Consider the following 21,972-nt stretch of genomic DNA (forward strand, 5'->3'; position numbering starts at 1 on the left):
TGATCAAGAAACGAGAATTATTATCATCATTTTGGACCCTTTCATACTGATCCCGCAAATGGGTCGCCTTTTTGTTTCATTTAAGCACCGTAACAGGAAAAACAAAAATAGATAAGGAAGTGGGTAATGAAGGCGAATGACTTGTATTCATTAGAAGGAGAGAAAAAAACAAAAAAAATAAATAGCAGTCCTCTATTAGTTTATGATTATGAAGGACAGGCTTAATTTATTCATTTTTACAAAGTTAATGATCCCCATTGCTTCGGCAGTTCGGCTGCACTCTCTCTCTCTCTCTCTCTCTCTCTCTCTCTCTCTTTCTCTCTCTCTCTCTCTCTCTCTCTCTCTCTCTCTCTCTATATATATATATATATATATATATATATATATATATATGTGTGTGTGTGTGTGTACCATTGATCAGAAGGGCCTTTTGTTTTGAAGAGTATGGATAATGGAATGGCATGTAGCTTTGATCCAAAAGGAAAAAAAAAATTGTAGCTCTTGTTAAATATTCCCTCCATCCCCACAATTTAGTCATTCGTTCCATCATAATCGGATAGAAAATTGGTTATATTTTTCAATTGGTAATACCTTTTATATGCAATATAAATCTTGTTTGATAAATTTCAATTAGTACTATTAAACAAAATTTTCAAAAGGGATGTGATTTTGGCACTCCACTTTTAGTTTTATTTTCTCACATGATCAAGACACAAAGTGGAGTGCCAGTGGTTAAAACTGGAGTGCCAAAATCAATTTCCAAACACCTAATACATTATAAAATAAGAGATATAATCAATTGAAAAGTAACACAAACTCTCAAAAAGACTAAAGAATTGGGATGGAGAAAGTATTTATGAGAATGTAAAATGCAATGTCAATAGTTGTATATGTGCTATTTCCTCTGCAATTTAACACCACTTAGACAACTTTTTCTAGTGTACAATTAAATTCACCCGTCTAGAAAGTGGGTAAACATTTCATGTTCTATGTGGAGGGCTCAACGAGCTCTGCTTAGACGATCGGACTTGTTCAATTTTGTAATTTTTAGTTTTGTAACTATGTTTGTTAAGAATTAACTTAATTAGAAATGAGTAATTCTTTTATCCAAGCATTTAATTCTCAGTCTAGATCTCTAAAATCAAAACAAGTGTTCAACCAAATGTTATAATGTGAGATTTAGATTGGCTGCTGATTTTGCCACTCCCTTTTTTGTTAACGTCACTCCCTTGCAAGTGTATTTTTGCACCAAAAATACACTTGCATGGGAGTGGCGTTAACAAAAAAAAAGGAATTACAAAATCATTTCCCTTTAGATTTTGTGCATAGTAAAACAAGGTGTGGTTAATAGAGAGGATGAGATTGTTATTAAGGGCCTCTTCCAAAAATACACTTGCAAGGGAGTGACGTTAACAAAAAAAAAAGAATTACAAAATCATTTCCCTTTAGATTTTGTGCATAGTAAAACAAGGTGTGGTAAATAGAGAGGGAGAGATTGTTGTTAAGGGCCTCTTCCGCCTATTTTTTTTAGAGATTTTTCGGCAAGATCTTTTTTGTTATTTCCTCTTAAACTTTACAATATTCGGCTTAAAGTTACATAATTTTTTTCGTCTCGATGAAAGGAATCAAAAAAGTATCAAGACATAGAACAAAGTTGATACAAGACAAAGAAAAACATGATGTAAAAATTTGACCAAAATCTACTAAAAATTAAGAAAAAATAATTTAAAAAGACTTTTATCAAAAAGTATGGGAAAAGTTTGGCCGGAGTGCCGGAGGGGCCCTAAATTAGAAGTCAAACTGAAAAAAGCACAATTATGGGGAGTAATTCATGACTCGGATCAAGTTATAGGGGTTTTGTTCGTAATTTTTGCAATTTTGTCCGCAAAAAGAATGTATGTAATGTGTATCCAAATTCTACGCAATCTAGGGTTTTCTTTGTAATAATCAGCAACTGCCCAAGTCGTAAATCGAACAGGTATTCTCTCTCTCTCTCTCTCTCTCTCCCCGTCTCTCTCTCTCTGTCTGCTGCTTTTAATTGTGCAATTTAGATGCTTAACACACATCGGCAATTAAAGATCTTATTTTGATCGCTCTCTAGATTGTCAACTTTGGATCATGATGTGGTTAATTGGTGAATTGTTCGAATTTGAGTTGGTTTTGTAGCTATTACGATTCGTGAATGCAGATCAATCATGCTTCTTGCACAGTGCTAAAAATCTTATCTTTATTTGCTAGTTAAATTAGGGTTTTTGAAAACAGAATTGAGGGAATTTATTGATGTTGACAAGTATATGCTGATTTTGCTTTTCTACTTTATTCTTAGTTGATTTATGGTTCTGATCTGGCGTTTAATTTATGGGTTTTAGCTGATAAGGTTTTCCAGTTTGTTTTAAGTTGCTGTAAATTTCCAGCAGATGACTTGAAAGTTATACAGACAATGTATGATCCTTAAAGAACTTCTGATTTTATTGGTTTATTGTGATAATCAGATATTATTTTCTCCCACGACAAGTTGACTCTTTAATTGGTTGGAAGAGGAGGGTAATGATAGGGTATTGCATGGTTGGGGATTTGGCAGCTGTATTTTGGGGGGATTCCTCTTTGACGTTAAATTGCTCTCTGCATAGAGAAATTTTGATCCTTTTATATTAGAATAATAGAGAGCTGTAAGGGCTGGCTTTGGAGAGCTATTTAGAACCCGGTCGCCAGGCGGCGGTGCCACCTATGGCGCCTTCCCGGGTGGCCGGAGGGTTATCGCATTCTTCTTCTAGTTCGGGAATCTTCTTCCAAGGAGATGGAAATTCTCAGACTCTGGGAAATTCTCACTTGGGGTCATCTTTTGGGAACTCATCGAATTCGATTCCAGGAGCTGGACGTTCTAATCTGGTGCCCGTTTCTGGAGATGCGAGCAATACTATCTTAAACAGTGTGGCAAGCTCGGGGCCAAGTGTTGGGGCGAGTTCATTGGTTACTGACGCCAACTCAGGGCTTTCAGGTGGTCCTCACCTACAGAGAAGTGCCAGCATAAATGGAGAATCTTACATGCGCCTTCCAGCATCACCCCTGTCATTCTCATCCAATAATATAACTTCAGGGTCATCGGTTATGGACGGCTCTTCTGTAGTGCAGCAGAGCTCCAACCATGATCCGAACTCCCAACAGATTCCACAAATGCAGCAAGGGAATCCCAGTGCTACGTCCTTGCCCACATCACGAATGGGCCAGGTTTCACTTCCCAGTGGCCCGCGGGTCCACCCTGGGTCTTTCACTCAGGATCCTAATAGCATATCCCAGCTGCAGAAAAAACCACGATTGGATATCAAGCAGGAAGATATTATGCAACAGCACGTTATGCAACATCTGCTGCAGAGACAGGACTCCATGCAGTTGCAGAACCACAATCCTCAGTTGCAAAACCACAATCAGTTGCAAGCTTTTATTCAGCAGCAGAGGCTGCGGCAACAGCAGCAACAGCAACAACAGTTTCTGCAGTCTATGCCCCCAGTGCAGCGAGCCCACCTACTGCAACAGCAGCAGCAGCAACAACAGCTGCAGTTGAGACAACAGCTTCAACAACAGGGAATGCAGCCTATGTCTTCCATGAAGCGGCCCTATGACAATGGCGTTTGTTCACGTCGGCTCATGCAGTACTTGTATCACCAGCGGCAACGCCCTCCTGTGAGTTGATTTCTTGTTGACTCCATCTAGCAGATCTCAATTTCTTCTTGTTTTGTTTTCACACTTTGGACCAGTTCATGATTGTCTTGTCTTTGTCAATAATCATACTCAATCTTGGATAGTTACATTCAGATTTTGTCTCTCGCTGAAGTGGGTTTGTTGTGACTCTTCTTTGGCATGTTTAACTTACAGGCCAATGCTATTGCCTATTGGAGGAAGTTTGTTACAGAGTACTACTCTCCGCGTGCAAAGAAAAGATGGTGCCTGTCACGTTATGATAATGTTGGGCATCATTCCCTAGGTGTTTTTCCCCAGGCAACCATGGTCGGTTTCTTTTTTTCCAATTTGTGATTTGGATGCATAATGAATTAGACTTCACATGGATAACTAACAATATGCATATTTCTTTATAATTGCATTTATAATAACGAGACCCTAGACAATTTTCCCACAGTTTAATCATCATATATGTGTAGGGCTCTGCTACACTAGCATTTAAGTTTCATCAATCCTAAAACAAAACGATTTGCAACAGTTATAGAAAATGCTCAAATGCATTCAATTTTCAAATGCCTGGAGTCATGTTTTCAACAAGGCAATGCTCGCCCCTTTATGTTCACTAGACATTCGGAAACCTATTCATTGAAAAAAAAAAGGTATTGATATTATATGCATGTTAAAGACATTGAAGAATAAAAATGGTAATAGAAGGATCAATGGATCTTACTGTGTTTGCGGTGTATCTCCCTTGTGTGAATTCTTCCCCTTCCATTCTTTTTTGGCATTTCTCACGGGCTAATTGGTGTTTATCCTTTTTCTGTTCAGGATGCTTGGCAGTGTGACATTTGTGGTTCAAAATCTGGACGGGGATTTGGTAAGTCCATCAAGAGTTTTTTTGCTGGTGAATTATTATCTCGAAACAGCTGTTCTGATGATTCATGATTGTGCTGCATGTTTTGCATCTTTCAAGCCATATGTTTTTGGGTGTTTTTTTACTGCATCTCAATTGTAAGTTCATGCAGTAATCATACATGACAAATAATTACATTGAAACTTTGGAGTTATTTGGACCAACTTGGACAATAATGTGTGTTTTAGTCCACTTGTATTGTCGTTGAAAACTTTAATCTGGCACAAACACATAATCCAACTAAGAGTTAGTGACGTTGCCCAAATGTTAGCACGTGGCATCTATTGTGCTTAGGGTTTTGATCTAATGTCATCTTTCGCGGTATAACTTACAACTAATTATTAATTAATTATCGCTTTTATTGATCAGAAGAAATATATCTGCACTAACTCATTTTACTGGTTTTTTTAAGTTTATATTTGACTTATTTTGTGGTGGATCATGGATGTTTACAGAGGCAACTTATGAAGTGCTCCCTAGACTCAATGAAATCAAATTCGGGAGCGGTGTCATTGATGAACTTTTGTTTCTGGACTTGCCAAGTGAATCTAGGTTTCCTTCTGGAATAATGATGTTGGATTATGGGAAAGCAGTTCAAGAGAGTGTGTATGAGCAACTTCGTGTTATTCGTGAGGGTCAGCTTCGTATTATATTCACCGCTGATTTGAAGGTTAATGAAATACTCTCTGGTGTGATTAGTGTTATTCTATTCTCCACAATAACCTGTTAGCACCTTCCAACGTTCCTATTTCAGATATTGTCTTGGGAATTTTGTGCACGTCATCATGAAGAACTGCTTCCTCGTAGGTTGGTCGCACCACAGGTACGAAACGAATCTCTTGCCAAAGCTTGCTTGTTCTTTGATATTTAAAAAAGATGTGAATTTATGGTAAAGTTTAGATATTTTGATATTTAAATCCAGTCAAGTGTTTGCATTTGGGCCTCTTTCATGGAATGGGTGTGACTGTGGAGTAATTGGGAAAGTAGAAACATGTCCAAGTAATTTGATCGATGTCAAGCAATGAACTCATGATCTCTAACACCGAATCGAGGCAGTCCTTAGTTGGCAAGCATGGGGTGGGTGGAGTTTGACACATCACTTGACAGAAGTATAATAGATCATCGTTTAGCCCTTTTGGGCTGGATGCCACCATTTTCTAAGTGGGCTAAATATCTTTTACTGTGGACCAATCATTTCTAGATGTGTCGCGGAGTATTCACAGGAGAACCTGTTTTTCGATGAAATTATGCAGATAATATGTTGGAGATAATGAAGTCCTCCCACTTTGGTTGGAATTTGTGGATTCGTTTAACTTACTTTAAACCAATTGTAGAGGTCTTGAACTGGAGTAGTGGAAAGTGCTATCTGCTCCCTTCGTCAATCTGATTCATGTGAATCAGACCCTTCCCTAAGCAGGATCCTTGTGCAACAGCGTCACATACGACCAAACTAATCGACAGAATAAAGCATGAGCTTTAAAATTCTGTGAACTTTGCAGGTGAATCAGTTGCTGCAGGTTGCACAGAAATGCCAAAATACAATTTCTGAAAGTGGATCTGATGGTGTTTCTCAACAGGATTTGCAATCAAACAGCAATATGTGAGTTAATCAACAAAATGCCCACTATTTCTTTTTATTTTATTTATGCAATTTATCATCTTGTGGTCCAGCCCCTTTGGTTCAGTTCTTCACTTCTTCTGATTGCCAGTACAGTTATCTTATAACATGACCCCAGTGTATTGATTTCCATTTACGGAGCTTGTGTCTGAATCTTCTGATGACTTGTGAACTGATTTTGGCAAAGCCTAGGTGTTCTTCCACTAGTTCTCATTGTAATATTTGCCTTCAGTGGTTTTGTTGAAACTGGAGTAGTGCGCTATAAGAATTTTGCTCCACTAGATTTAGTTTGGATCATTCGATACCAACATTGTCTGGTGTAGGGTATTTGCTATCAATGCTTTGGGCAGAAGAATGTTTTGAGAATGGGAGAACTATCGGCTTTGATAATATTGATTACTTCCATTTGTTCATAATCTATCTGTTGTCCCTGCTAGTTGCATCCAATCTTGTAGGAAAATGAGCACTTAAGCATTAGCATGTATGAAATGTTCCATATGATGGTGTTATGCCAAGAGTTTGAAATGCTTCCTCCCTCAGGGTTGTGACTGCTGGGCGTCAGCTGGCAAGGACATTGGAGTTGCAGTCACTAAATGATTTGGGATTTTCCAAAAGATATGTAAGGTGCTTGCAGGTCAGTATCTTTCTGTTGCCCAACCTATATTTTCAAGTGATTTTTTTTTGGCCTTTCTTCGAGTTCTTTTTAAGCAGGACAGAGTACAGAAGCTTTTCTGGGTCTGGGGTATTTAAATGTATAAGTTGCGGAGTTTCAACTCTTTTTTGTTTTCCTTTTTTCTTCCTTTTTAATGTTGATGCACCAACTTGTCACAGATATCTGAGGTCGTCAATAGTATGAAAGACTTGATGGATTACTGCAGAGACCAGAAAATTGGACCAATTGGTGAGTGCATTTTATTTTTTATTCTGGCATCTTTTGGAATAAAAAGATTATTGTCCGTACTATCCCAAAGAATGAAACTTTTAGTTTCCAAAACTATCCCAAACATAATGCTACAAAAATATTCAATAATCGGAGACTAAAAAATGAACGCCTTGTCGCCTTTACTTCAAAGTTGAATGAATTTATTCATGTCTTCCTAAACAGTCCTAAAAGGGACCTCATGGGCGGAAGGGGCATCTCTACCCAATTGTGAGGTGGTTGGTCTTTGTTTGTTTCTGTATTCTGGGTTCAACATTTTATCCTCAAAAGGTGCAGTTTGGAAGGGTTAGTGAGGGCAAAAAAGGACCATAGAAATCAGATTGGAGGTTTATAGTGCTTCCTTTGGAATGGTGTTTTCATTTACCTATCCATTTTCTTCTCCTTTTTGTACCTGCGTTCATGTTAAACTCTTTATACTCCAGTTCTGTTGTATTGTCATCAAGCAGTTGCCCAATTTTGGATGGCAGGAATGAACAAGAGATAGGAATAGTCAATGCTTTGGGCCCGTTGGGTTTAGTTCTTTGTAAGGAAATAATCTTGTTTCCTTGCTCCCTCCAAAATATCCAAACAAGTTGTAGGGGTTCGATTTAGGAGGAGGGACCTTGGCCTGAACTAGTTCTTCTCTTCCGCTCCTCCGTTCCTCCGCCGCTAATCCTGCAACAAGTCACTAAGGCTGGAATAGCCTAGTGACCCTCCGACGATCAAGTTAGATGTAAGGAGAGATGCTTTTAGGTCTAGGGTTAGGGTAAGATGGCATACCTCTCAAAGATGAGTATCCCTTTGTATTTATAGACCTAGGTTAACTTGGGCTCCAAGCTAGTGCGTGGAGGTCACGCTTAGGTAACCGCCTCGGGTGACGTCATAGATGACGCACCGGATAAGACGGTTACGAAGCACATGGCCAGACTTGGCCCCTCTGATCCTTTCCGCCACGCGTCGCTCTTGGTCCCCTCCTGCTATGCAACATTCTTCCAAGAGGCTTTAACGGAATGCACACTTCGGTATTTATCCGAAGAGTGAATAGGAGACTCGATATCAACCGGGTAAACAGAAGGATATACACAGGCCCGTGTTAATATGAGGCCTCGGTTAATGGTGGTCCGGTTAGATTACCGAGACCATGACCGAAGCCTCCACACAAGTAATTAGCAATAACCACAAAAACTCCGCTAAGTAAGAAATTGATGGCCAAACGATTTTGCGCTTACTCTTTATTTTGCATTATTTTCTATCAAGAAATAAGCAATTAAGGAATGTGAACCTAGCAAGCCTTATTCCGGCATTGTGAGCACGTAGGGTTTGTATATGGAAGAAATGAAAAAATGTTGGATATTGCAAGTCACCCATCCTTTTTCAAATCAGCTATTGCAAGTCCCTGTATATCTTTGTATTGATCTAAAATGCTCACTCAACTTTGCAGAGGGATTGAAAAGCTATCCTCGACATGCTACTGCCACCAAACTACAGATGCAAAAGATGCAAGATATGGAGCAAATAGCAACTATACAGGGTCTTCCAACCGATCGGAACACTCTCAATAAGTTACTATCATTGAATCCTGGTCTAAACAGTCAGATGAGGAATAACCCACATGTGGGGGGCCAAGGAGCAGCTTTAAGTGGTTCTGCACAAGCTGCCTTGGCACTGACTAGCTACCAGAATATGTTGATGAGACAAAACTCGATGAATTCAAACTCCAATTCAGTTCAACAGGAGGCTTCATCTTCCTTCAACAATCCTAACCAGAATCCATCTCCTTCAACTTTTCAAACTATGCAGAATTCACCAGTCAGTGGCATTTCAAATACCCAGGTCCCAGAGCAGCAGCGGCCAATGAATGGCAATGGGTTACTCCAACAGAGCCTCCCACAGACGCCACAAGGGAACCAAAATATACCACAGCACATGATTCAGCAACTACTGCAGGGTATGAGCAATAACAACAGCGGGGGCGCAAATGCTAATGGAAATGTAACAAGAGAGGGATTAGGGTTTGGAAGCAATGCTTCAGCAGGAGGTACTGCAGCGACTGTAAATGCGGTGAAAAGCAGTGCCGGTCCCACACCAAGCAGAAGCAACAGCTTTAAAGCTGCTTCCAACAGTGATTCATCTGCGGCTGGTGGAAACAATGGGTTCAACCAGAAAACAACTAATTTGCCACAGAATCTTCACTTGTCAGAAGAAATGGTTCCGGATATAGGCCACGAGTTCCCAGAAAATGGGTTTTTTAGTACTGATCTTGATGATTATGGGTTTAACTGGAAGGGGTGATATCTGTGTTTGGTGCTGTTTTTTATTTTTATTTAGGTGAGAGCCATGCCACATCCTCCTCCTTGTACAGGCATCTGATCCGATTTCCCCCCACCCCCCCTTTTTTTTTACCCTTCTTTTTCAATTGTGGAGTTTGTTGTGATGTTTATGCACTTGGTACTCCAGTAGGTATTTAGATTTCCTCCCCTTTTTTTTAAATTGTTTCCCGCCCCCCCTCTTTTTCTGTGGGTTTTTAGCTGCCAAAATGGCTTGCAAGTGTAATCTAATGGATACAGAAACTTACGAACAGCTTCAGGTTCGCCGTAGTATGGGATTCATATATTTAATTCCCTTGTGTAGGGGATATCTTCAACCCTATTCAAATGCTGGATGTGCTTTCAACACCTGGGAATCTTGGACAATGGGAGAGGGGGTTGTCCGCGGATTCCATTATCAAGAAGTGTATCCATGGCTTCTTGTACCAATTTCTCCTGGCACATTATGAGCTCTACTGGCGTATATTTATTTGTTAATAGAGTCGTAAGATAGTTGTTACGAAAGATGCTGCTGATACAGGTTCCTCCACCCTGTTCCGGACCTGTAACTGCTGAAACCATTGCTATTGATAAAGGAGCTGGTGCCAATGGTCCTCATTATTGTGTAAAACTCCTGGGTAGGCTGATTGTCTCGATGTGCAGTAGAGAGCTCCTGGAACACCGGATAAGCAACGGCGGCAAGGCTAGTCTTCTTAGAATTGAGATTCAATATAAATTATAAAGAAGAACACAAATCATTTCCCAGGAGCTGATTCGTCCTTGCACTGGTTATTGCCAAAGATGGAGACTCAGCAGGACAGTGGAACTACTTTTGTTTCGAGCTGATTGCACCTCTCAGATTTGTCCACGGGAGGGCTAATTCTTTTGGAACTTCCTATTTTTCTGGAGTCTCATTGATTGGCTATTGACCTTAGAGGGTAATTTAAACCAAAGAAAAAAATGTTAGATTGATTATCAATACTTTTAGGATGAATCACAAATGGTGCAAATCATGTGCGGCGCATGTATGTCTCAGGTTACACAATGAATGGTTTGAATCACATCAATGAGCCTACTGTGCCTACCCAACACCATCGCACATAGGGCTGTAAATGAACTGAGCCATTCGCGAACTGTTCGAGGCTCGGTTCGGTAAAAGCTCGTTCGAGTTCGATTCGTCTGCTAAACGAACTGAACTTGAACCTCAATTCTAGGCTCGTTCCGTAAATGAGCCAAACCTGAGCCTAACGGTATTCGGCTCGGTTAGGTTTGCGAACCTATACTTAAATTTAATTAATAATTCAATAGGGGTCTATTTGTAAATGTAAAAAATTTTAAGATTATATATATCATTCAATACTTATTTTTCTTCCAAATTCTATACGATCAATGAGAGAGTTTGGGTTCGCTTGAGTTTAATAAGCTGAGCCGAATCAAACCTGAGTTTTGACGAGCTCAATTCGAGCTTAGGTTCGGCTCAGCTCGATTCATTTGAGTTTAACGAGCCAAACTCGAGCCAAAATGTTCAAGTTCGAATCGAACCCAAGCCGAATCCGAGCCGAACTCGAGCCAAACTAGTATCTTAACGAACCCAACCAAGCCGAACCCGAGCCTTGAAAAATTTTAACGAGCCGAACTCGAGCCAAGTTGTTCAGGCTCGAATCGAACTCGAGCCGAACTCATACCTTAACGAACCCGAGCCGAACTTAATAGGGTTCGGCTCGATTCGGTTCGTTTACAGCCCTAATTGCACAAGTGCAAAACGCGCACCCCAAACTCTTTTTCCCGGTAGCTTACCGATCAAATAAAAAACTATTTTTCCCGGTGGAGGCCCCATGGATACACACGGTAGTCTTAATACCTAAGAAGAAGGCTGGAGTAAATTAGAGAACACCATTCAAAACAGTCTTATGGGGTTAGGATCAGATTTCAGATCATAAGTTCTACTCTAATCAACATTCCCAGAAAAGAGAGAATATCTCAACTAAAGAAGAGAGACATCCAATTACATGACAGAAGGCTAAATAAGCTGACAAACAACAAAAAAACAACATAAAAATGAAAAAGAAAATTCAAGCAACAAGCTCGTTGTTTGAATCATTGCCTGAATCATCACCTGAATAATGACCATCTATAACCACTCCACCCCCAAGTAATGTGTTAAGAATCATATGTTCCCAAACCCTCACACTTGCCGCCAAAGTCCGGAATCTAGAGGGCTCACTTGCCTCCCCCTCCTCAGGGGCTCTGGTAGGAGAAGAGCAAAGCTCAGCCTTGGGGCAGTACCTCAAGGAGCATCTTCCTGATGGATCAAGAATTTCAACGTCAAACGGCAGGGATAGCGGCCGTCCCTCAACTTGAACATGGGAGATGCTGCAAAAGGCCAACAAGGTTGATATAATTCAGAAACAAATACAGTATATCTGACACTACCAATTCCGGAAACAGTTCATGGATCAGACAATACTAAAATATCTGACCTTTGCTTTCATTCATGGTTTGCTTTCATTCATGGTTATACTGAATCTTGACAGAAACTTAAATGGAAGTTAGCACATCAAATCCTTCCAGAAACTTAATAGGAAATTCTTTTAACATCGCAGGATCGGGACACCTAGTCTTTCGAAATAATATCTAAGGTCCACTTCTTTGAGTAACTGCTGCGTATATGATACTCTAAACACGTAAAAGTTACTTTGTTCCTTTAACAGTAACCTTATGTCTCTCCAAGAAGAACTACAACAAGATCGAGTTACGCATTGATGAACCTTAATACAGGATCTACGGAATGCGAACAAAGAAGATAAATAAATCAAAAGCACAAACAGGCATGACGCAACACCACCCAATGGCTCGGATGTCTGTTGTCTGCCAAGTGTGGGTTACAGTCGTTGCAGTTATTTTCACTCTGATGAACAAAAATACAAGGATGCCTTGTCCCAACTATACCAGAAACAAGCTTCTATGGATGCATACGTGACATGAATGGAATATGGATGATGTACAGTACCATAAGGCTCCGACTATCCATAACAGATTTATCATCATACTGTTAATTCTTCGGAATTATACTTGAATTCAGATTGTTTCCAGCAAAAGAATGAAAAATTCACAATTTAACAAGGGGTATCGTCTATGAAGCATGGATACTCTATTTTGGCCTTCGTATCACGTACCGTACGCATATCGGATACGGATACGCTCCGGATATGTATCCGATACATTTTTTAGAGTATCCTGTTTTTGAAATTATTTTTTGGCATCCGGATACGTTTTGGATACGCGCGGGGGTAAAAATGTTATTAAGTAAAATATATGGGTCAAACTATAATTAGGACAATATATACTCTTTTTTCCTGCTGGTTAAGACGAAAGGGAGAAACGAAGGCAAAAACAGAGAAGACTCAGAAGACATCGATCTCTCACTCGTCTCTCATCTCTCACAACGGCTGTAAGTGTCTCTCTTCTCTCTCATCTCTTTCTCTCTCTCATCTTCTTCTTCCCTCTCGTCTCTCATCTGTGTGTGTGTATAAGTGTACATATCTATACATATACAGGTATATATAAGCGTATATGCAAATATATATCTCTCTCGTCTCCCTCTTCTCTTTCGTCTCTCTCTATCGTCTTCTTCTCTCTCGTCTCTCGTCTCTCTGTGTATGTATCAGTGTATATCTATATATACACAGTATAATATGATTTTAGGGGTTTTTATCTCTCTCTCTCTCTTTATATCTACAGTATATACAGTGTCTCTCATCTATCAGGGTTTTTTTTTAACAGGATAATCAGATTTTATTATTTTTATCAAGATTTTATTGTTATTTTTATTTTTATTTATTTTAATATTCAACGTATCCCCAACGTATCGTATCTTACTTTTTGGAAAAATCACTTATCCACGTATCCGTATCGTATCTCATATCCGTATCCGTGCTTCTTAGGGTTTCGTTAGTCTTCTTTCCTTATGTTACGAACGTCTCGAATAAAAAAATCCTATTCAAAAGCCACTGGCATGCTGGATAAATCGAGTCTTTTCAAATCTCATACTGTGTTTGGTTTGCAGTTTTGAGATTTATGTTTGAGATAAAAAGTTTTCTAGGTTTGCATATTTTTTCGTCTTTAGTAAAAAAAATTAAAATTTTAACAAGCTCTTTTACTTTTTGAATAGAGGTACGCTACGTACATCCAAAAAGTAAAAAATAAGTAAAAAATTTGACAAAAAATCACTAAAGACGAAAAAACACGGATGACAAAACAGTCAAATTTTGGAGAAATTATTTTTGAGAGGAGAACCAAACAAAGGTTTTTTTTTTTTTTTTATCCTCAAAAAAAATTTCCCGGTCAAAAGGGTCTCCTGCTGCAGATATGTGATTGGCTACCTTGAATCAAACAGTAATCACCAAACTCAAAGACCTAAGACTTGATCATTGTCATATGTTGCAGTTCACAACTCATGATGGAAGGCAAAGGTTCATTGGGCAAACCAAGGAGATTTCAACAGTCGGTGCAAAAAGCCAAAGACATGATCATGTCTTTTCCTGCCACAAGCTATATATTCGGAGGAAGATGACATGTTGGTAAGAAACAAGTAAGATGCACAAGAAGCACATGTGCAACATGAACAAACAAGAAATTTGAAAAACTGAATGAGTAGATGAATTTTCATTGAACAGTAAGACGACAATGAGGTAAACTTCTGGAGCCCCTAGAGTAAGGGATGACCCTTGTGTAAAAGCTCTTGTCCTACCAGCCTGATGTAGAGTTAACTCCTCTCAGAGGCCTCGTCTTATTGTTTCATGTCTCACACTGGTAATACCTACTCGAGTCTAGCCTTGGTCTGTGTCACAAAGGCTTTCATGTGGCCTCACATAAGCAGGGCCCCAGCGGAAATACTTGGACTAATTCTACCACTTCTACTAGGAGTAGCTCTTTTAGTGTTAGCGGAACGTAATGTAATGGCTTTTGTGCAACGTCGAAAGGGTCCTGAAGTAGTGGGATTGTTTGGATTGTTACAACCTACAGCAGATGGTTTGAAATTGATTCTAAAAGAACCTATTTCACCAAGTAGTGCTAATTTCTCCCTTTTCAGAATGGGTCCAGTGGCTACATTTATGTTAAGTCTGGTCGCTCGGGCTGTTGTACCTTTTGATTATGGAATTTCAGATCCGACAAGGTCTATTTTATTTGATTGCCATATCTTCGATAGATGATTATTATAGCAGGTTGGTCTAGTAATCAGGGGGCAGCCGTTTGGTTGGCGGTTGCCTATGATGCTAGGACCAATAGGTAAAAAATAGGTTTGTTCCGCAGGTGTTGAACGATCTACTCTACACAAGTGTGTGCTTACAGGGCTAGGGCTCATTGTTTAGTAATGTTCTAAAAGCCGCTAGGTGCTAGTCAAGCGGCCATCTTCGAGCAATTAATCGGATTAATCGGTGCATATTAATTAGGAATCGGCGATTGATCGTTAGTCGGACCTAATCGGATAGGCCCCGCAAGCGATTAATCGCCGATTAATAATTTAATACCTTGTTTTAGAACACTGTTGTTTAGGCATAAGACGCAACTAGTACTTTATAAGTCATACCAGCCCTGGTCTTATATTCATACAGGTCACACATTATGTAGTTTCCTTGAGTTTCTTCTTTAGATGAACCCAAAGGCCAAGCCCCAGCTTGAAAACTAAAATTTACTTAAATTAACACAGCACTGTCATGCACTTGGGATTAATCTAGAATGGTCGTGCAATTAGGAATGTTGCCACTAGCATATAGCACAAGTCATTCCACAAAAAGAACGAGTGACAATTATATAAAGAATCTAAGATTTGACAAACTAACCATATGTAGTATAAATTGTCCGTTTCTTGTGTCTGCACCCTACCCAACAGCTCTACTTGCACAATTCCACCTATGCAAAGAACAGGTTCTGGAAGCTTGAACTTTTGCAGTTGATTCTCCTAATATCCATGAGAAAGCCATCTCAAGCTAATTAGTTTTGAAATAAGGCACTAAATAATAGTAACAGGCACTAGGAATATAGAGGAATAGAACTAAATAACACTGCAGCTCATTCCAAACATAGCATCTTCATGATATTATTTTAAGTTAGCTTGAAGCTAACATATCATCAGTTTCCCAGTGTGATAACATATATTCACCTTTTTAGAATGGTAAGACATGTTAACTTATGCTGCAACAAAGACCACGCCATACAGAATGTACATTAGTGAAGAATATTTATACACGAAGGGAGAAGATAACCATCCAAACCTGCACGCAGATGGCGAAGAAGCCTTTCCTCTACTAATAAGGTTGAGCATAAAGGAGTTAATTCAGTTTTAACATTATCCTTTTCAATAATTGCATGTGGGTATTGTTAAAAGATGAGAAAGTTGAAGGAAAAATAAAAGATAAATCACTTCAAATTTTCCCCAGAGATTTAACACTAATTTTTTCCTTTCTCCTCCTTAGCTTTCCTCAACAGAAAGTCTGTGGACACACAGCAAATCTGTGCACAGATTGCTATGTGGGGCCTACTACGGATCCCACACAAGTGACCCGGGCCGTTCACTATGTTTAAAACATTTTTTCAAGGGCCCCATGTAAAATCAGCTCTATCCGACATCTATAAGTACTTGATCTAATAGTCTAACTCTTCATTTTATTAGAACCTGAATGAAAAGTTAGATGATCAGATTAAGCACTTATAGGTATCGGATTGAGCTAATTTTTCGCGGAGGCCCTTGAAATAAAGTTTTAAACATAATTAACAAATCGGATTATTTGTCTTAGAGGGCCCCACAACGCAATCTGTGCACACAATCTGTGCACAGACTTGCTGTGTCAGTAGCAAGACTCTTTCCTCAAAGAACACCAAGGTGACCTTTCCCTCTTTCTTCTCCCTTTGACTTCCTCCCGGTCTTTTGTCTTACCAAAAGAAATGTAAGCCACTTTGATATGAATTGTTAAACTCACCTGAGCCATTGGGAATTCTGGTGAAGTATATGTCCATATGAAAGCGCTGTCAGTGGACTCATTACCAGCATCAAATTCATCTCCTGAATCACTTCCTATTCCAATAGGAGACCTGGGATGTCCCATTCGAAATCGCACGGCCTTTGCGGAATATATAGGATTTTCATTCTGAAAAAATGCTGATATGGAAACACAGTTCTGTCAGTACAAGAGGAAATTGAAATTCAGAATCCAATACAAGAACAAGAAAACACGAGGATAAAAGGCGTTCCAAACAAACCTTGGAATGGTTGTACATGAATTTCAGTGATCACACATAACTCTGCTATCAACTTATAGACTAATGTCTCAGGAACTGTAGGGTCATCATCACCTTCGCTTGACCAGTAAGAAGCTCTTTGTGCAAACCTGTCTCTTGCTTCCAAAGTGTTTTCAATGCTTTCAAAAGGGTAATTATCAGTGCTGGATGCACTAATGGCCTCCAAAATGCAATCTTTTCTGGTGAAAGAGGTAAGACGTCGTGCTAAAAAGGCATAGACCCTATGAACCCTCTTCATGCACTCCCATTCCGTAGAATTTTCAGGGCAGGCTTCTACAGGTTCTATCATGTTTTTCACTTCAATAGCATGAGCAATACTTGATACTTCAGGAAACATACGTATAAAAAGCTGCCTCCAGAGGCCATTTGCAATCACTACATAAGATTTAAAACCCATATCAGAACTAATCGAAAAAACATATTCAACAACTTCCTTTGATTTTCTATTTTATCAATCAACAATTAAAGCCGTTTTTTTTTTTTCCGGGAACCGGCCCTGGGCTGGATTACATACAAGTTTCTTTATCACTTTTCTGTACATTCATAGCCAGTGCAAGGATAGTATTGAAAAACAACCCCAACCACAACAACAAAAACCTCCGAATGAAAAGATGGACTAGTAATCTGAGACGGGAGGAGTAGAAAAAACCTCCAATTTAGTCTAGGACCATCCGAAGACTGTTTACCTAGAAAGATCCCTCACTGCAAACTTACTATAGAACTGTCTTAAAAATGCCAACAAGATCTTGGACATCACATTGACTACAATTCAGAAATGCCTCAAATAACATAACTCGAGCATGGAGACCAAAATTGTCCAGATTGATGAGATTACAAACAAGGATCCAACTTCTCTAAAATTGGATTGTAGAGAAGAAGCCTCTACAATCTCATCTCGTCCGTTCATCTCAGCAATCAATAATTCAGATTTTAAAAAGACTCTTCGTGGGAAGAAACTATTCTTCTCGCGAAGAGTCTTTCAACAAAATATAACCATTGAAAAAGCTTTCGGACGACTGAGATTACCCGACAGTCTGCAGTCCAAACACAGACTGACTGCAGAGAAGCCATTTCCTACAAACAAAAGCTACGATGTGCACGTTGACTGGCAAAAACTCGGTGGTGTGAGAACTTAACATGATGCTTATCAAGGTAAAGTTGATAACTTTGAAAGCGAGCTTACCAAACTGGCGCCAAGAACTTGAAACTGAACAAACATGGACGAGATCAGACGGATCCTCCAAACACATTAGGATCTTCATAGACATGTCCGGTCCGAGCCGTTGTATGAAATCCCAACATACCTCCATTTAAACCTAATTTTATTTACAATTTCACACAAATTGTTAATTACCACAGCAATCTACCTCCTTTGCAAGTGACAAAACGAACCAACCAATCCTTCAACGATAACACAAAATTGCAATAGCACAACAAAATTGAGTAAAAACTTGGCAGTAAAAAATGAGATTTATGTAATTGGTCAATCGTGTACGATTAGGATCGGATGTAAAGGGGAGAGAGAGAGAGAGAGAGAGAGAGAGAGAGTACCTGATGAGAGAGGAAACGGATCTATCGCGATTGCCGTAGAGAGAGAGAGAGAGGTGATCGGAACCGACAGCCACAGCTTTTTGAGGAGGAAATTTTTGGTATAACGGGTATATAACCCATTTGGTGTCCCTTCTTCGTAAAAACTTGACACGTGGCAAACAAAGTCTAAAACAAAATTTGAGGACTTCAATTGTAATTCCTGTACAAACTACTCCTCTTCCCATATAAAGGCTCGGTTATCTTTAACTTAATTTTTTTTTATTTTGTATGTTTTGTTTGTCTTTTTGAATTATTGTTAGATTCACGTGTTATTTTTGAAATTAATCATCCGTCCAAACGAGAGGGGTCTAAGAAGTACAAAGTTATGACCAAAAAAAATCAATAAAGATAAAAAAAAAGTATCAACAACTATTTTTTAGAGCTTAAGTGTCGTTTTATTTGAAATTTTTCATTGATCCATATTTTTATAGATTGGGTATTTTCTCATTTTTATATCTTTCAATCCATATATAAGGTATTTTTAGCATTATAAATTGAAAGATATAAAAATTTCTTAAAATGTTCGGAATAGTAATATGGACACTCAATATGGAACGAAGGGAGTATTTGTTCAAAACTTATTTTGGTATTTTTTACATTTCGCAACTTTTCGTTTAGCTTTTTGTCGTAATTTTTAGGGTTAATCATTCATCTTAATGAAACGAATCGGTAAAGTATAAAAATATGAACCGATGAAAAATTTCAAATAAAAGGACACTTAAGCTCTAAAAGACAGTTGTTTGATACTCCCTTCGTCCCTTATTTAGAGTCCAATATTCTATTTTGGGCTGTCCCTTAATAAGTGTCCATTTTATAAAGTTAGTAGGTAAAAGTTGGTGTATTGTCTATTTTGTCCCTAAAAGTAGATTCCATTTTAAAAAGTTAATGAGTAAAAGTGTAATGATTATGGGTAAGTAGGAAAAGTAGAGGAAAAAGTTGATGTGAAAGATATAATGATGATGTTTTTTTAATAAGTTGAAGTTACGAAGCAAGACACTTAAAAAGAGACGGAGGGATTACTTTTTTTCATCTTTGTTGATTTTTTTGTTGGTCATAATTTTATATTTCTTAGACTCCTCTCGTCTAGACGAATGATTAATTTTAAAAATATCACGTGAATCTAACAAAAATTTTAAAAAGACGAACAAAGCATACAAAATAAAAAAAACAATTAAGTTAAAGATAACCAAGCCTTTGCACGGGAAGAAGAGTCGTTTGTACGGGAATTACAATTGAAGCCCTCAAATTTTGTTTTAGATTTTGTTTGCCACGTGTCAAGTTTTTTGAGAAGAAGGGATACCAAGTGCGTTATATACCCGTTGTACCAAAAAGCTTATCCTTTTTGAGATGGTTATTGGAGACGATAAAGATGAGAACGACAGTGATGAAGCGAAAAATGAAAAGGGGGGAATTACAGGACAGTGGTAAGTTGGCAAATAATGCACAAGGATCACTTTTTTCTAAATTCATCTAGATATGAAAAGGAAAAAAGAATTGTCAAAACATGAAAACAGCCACCTGAAATGATTTTTACGCCCTTAAGTTTTTGTGGAATTACCCATACATGAAACAGAGAAAACGAAATTTCCCATACATGAAACGGAGAAAAAGAAATTCCCAATACATGGAATCAATTTGTAGTTGATTCTGGGTTTGGACCTAAGTTGTCATTTCTATGAAATTAAGTTGCCCGTTCTATAAACCTATGTTGCCTTTTCTATGGACCTAAGTTGCATCTTGTATGAGATCATGAGTCGATTTGTAGTTGAATTTAGGTTTGGACCTACGTTGCCCCTTCTATAAACCTGTGTTGCCCCTTCTATGGACCTAAGTTGCAACTTGTATAAGATCATGAATCGATTTGTAGTTGAATCTAGGTTTGGTCCTAAGTTGCCACTTCTATGAATCTAAGTTGCCCAATGCCAACCTAAATTGAATCTGGGTTTGGATTTTTTTTTTTTTTGAAACATTTAGTTTTATCCTTCTCTTAGGGCTCTTCAACGATAGCCCTAGAGTTAAAAATTAATTATGATCATTTTTAATAAAATGATCAAAAAAATAAGATCTTTGTATATGTTCAAACGGATTGAAAATTTGAATACTTAATTTTTTCATTTGGTTTTATGATTCTCTTAGAGCTTTTCAACGAGAACCCTGAAGATAAAAATTAATTACGACCATTTAAGAAAAAATTGGATTTATTTTTCTAATAATTTTATCTTAAAGGATTATAATTAATTTTTAACCCTAAGGCTCTCGTTGAAGAGTCCTAAGAGAATCATAAAACCAAATGAAAAAAATTAAGTTTTCCAATTTTTCAATCATTTTGAATTGGTGTAAAATATCTTATTTTTCTTATCATTTTATCTTAAAGAATCATAATTAATTTTTAACTCTAGGGTTTTCATTGAAAAGCCCTAAGAGAACCATAAAACCAAATGAAAAAATTAAGTGTTCGAATTTTCAATCCGTTTAAACCGGTGCAAAGATCTTATTTTTCTGATCATTTTATTCTAAATGATCATAATTAATTTTTAGTTCTAGGGCTCTCGTTGAAGAGTCCTAAGAGAAGAATAAAACCAAATGTTTCAGCACCAAAAAAAAAAAAAAACCAAAACGGTGTCCTGTATAAGGTATCGATGGAAGTTCACAGCTCCTTTAATCACATAATATTGCACCTTCAATTAAATTATATTGCTCTTTCAATCATATAATATTTGCTTCCGGAATGTGTGTACATTGCTCCCTTAGTATGTGTTATAATAGAGAGGGGTATTTTTGCCTTCAACACCATGTATTGGGACTTATTCTTTTCCTTCCCACGTCTGGACAATTCCAAAAAAGTGTCTCATGAATTAGGAATAAAATGCCCCAACCCCACTGAACAGCAATTCCCCCCGAAGAATTTGAATAAGGACAAAACTCAAGAGCCAAAAAAGAGAGAGAGAGCGCTCTTAAACTCCACCTGATTATGCTGCCATAACTTCTATCCTATTAACCACTAAGGCTCCGTTCCGGAACAAAAATAAGTTTACTTTTTAATAAGGCAATTTCAAGCTCAAAAATTATGGGCTTATTGAAATTTAAAAATATGCAATATGGATCTTGTTTGGAAAATTTCGATGAGATCTTTTATATGATGCAAAAAAAATTTAAAAATTATTTTTCATTTACTTTATTTTTGAGTTTGAAAATGTGAAATAAGCTATTTATTTTTTAAGAAAATTTCTGGAACAGAGCCTAAGAATGCAAGAGGAGTGTTTTTTTTTAAATGATTAATTTGAATTCTTATAATAATCACAACCTTCAAGGATTTTGTGTACCGAGTGTATCTTAAATGTTTTGTTAGATTTTTTTTTGAACTGTAATGTTTTGTTAGATTGGTTTAACGTTTTTCCCCTCGTAAAAGTACATAAAAGGTCCTAATTTTGAAGTTCGATTCGAACCTCGACCTCAAAAAATCAGGAATGGCTCTGTATACAGCAGGTGTATCTCTTTTGTGCTAGTAATTTTAAATTGCCGAGTACTATACAAGTGCCAATTAGGTGTGGGTGACACGGGGTGAATTTTTAGACGCGTTAATTAGGAGGGAAAAAGGTTTGAGATTGGTCTTCGAAATCCATTTGGGCTTGTGAGTAGGCATGTAAAT

The 21,972-nt window shown here is 38.0% G+C and overlaps 2 protein-coding genes and 1 pseudogene across 3 annotated transcripts; 2 read left to right on the forward strand and 1 right to left on the reverse strand.

Annotated features, from left to right (window-relative positions):
* Positions 1-1,824: 1,824 nt before the first annotated feature.
* On the forward strand, positions 1,825-9,783 carry LOC131300213 (probable transcriptional regulator SLK2). 2 transcript variants are annotated; one of them, XM_058325927.1, is made up of 10 exons: positions 1,825-1,978; positions 2,493-3,681; positions 3,874-4,005; positions 4,507-4,555; positions 5,047-5,261; positions 5,346-5,414; positions 6,091-6,191; positions 6,750-6,843; positions 7,041-7,110; positions 8,570-9,783. In XM_058325927.1, the coding sequence occupies exons 2-10, from the start codon at positions 2,728-2,730 to the stop codon at positions 9,418-9,420; spliced, it is 2,535 nt and encodes an 844-aa protein (XP_058181910.1). In that variant the 5' UTR covers positions 1,825-1,978; positions 2,493-2,727; the 3' UTR covers positions 9,421-9,783. The 2 variants fall into 2 exon arrangements, with proteins under 2 accessions (XP_058181910.1, XP_058181911.1); XM_058325928.1 differs by having other exon boundaries at positions 1,936-3,681.
* A 1,547-nt stretch (positions 9,784-11,330) lies between these two features.
* Positions 11,331-18,369, reverse strand: LOC131300215 (F-box protein At4g00755-like). The gene is made up of 6 exons (XM_058325931.1): positions 18,286-18,369; positions 17,917-18,051; positions 16,695-17,108; positions 16,415-16,593; positions 15,278-15,396; positions 11,331-11,807 (listed from the first exon to the last, which is right to left on the reverse strand). Exons 2-6 carry the CDS (start codon positions 18,041-18,043, stop codon positions 11,507-11,509), a joined length of 1,140 nt encoding a protein of 379 aa, XP_058181914.1. The 5' UTR covers positions 18,044-18,051; positions 18,286-18,369; the 3' UTR covers positions 11,331-11,506.
* Positions 11,806-14,804, forward strand: LOC131300217 (NADH-ubiquinone oxidoreductase chain 1-like; annotated as a pseudogene).
* Positions 18,370-21,972: the final 3,603 nt, after the last annotated feature.

The sequence above is a fragment of the Rhododendron vialii genome, chromosome 9a (genome assembly GCF_030253575.1).
Source record: "Rhododendron vialii isolate Sample 1 chromosome 9a, ASM3025357v1".
Taxonomy (NCBI): domain Eukaryota; kingdom Viridiplantae; phylum Streptophyta; class Magnoliopsida; order Ericales; family Ericaceae; genus Rhododendron; species Rhododendron vialii.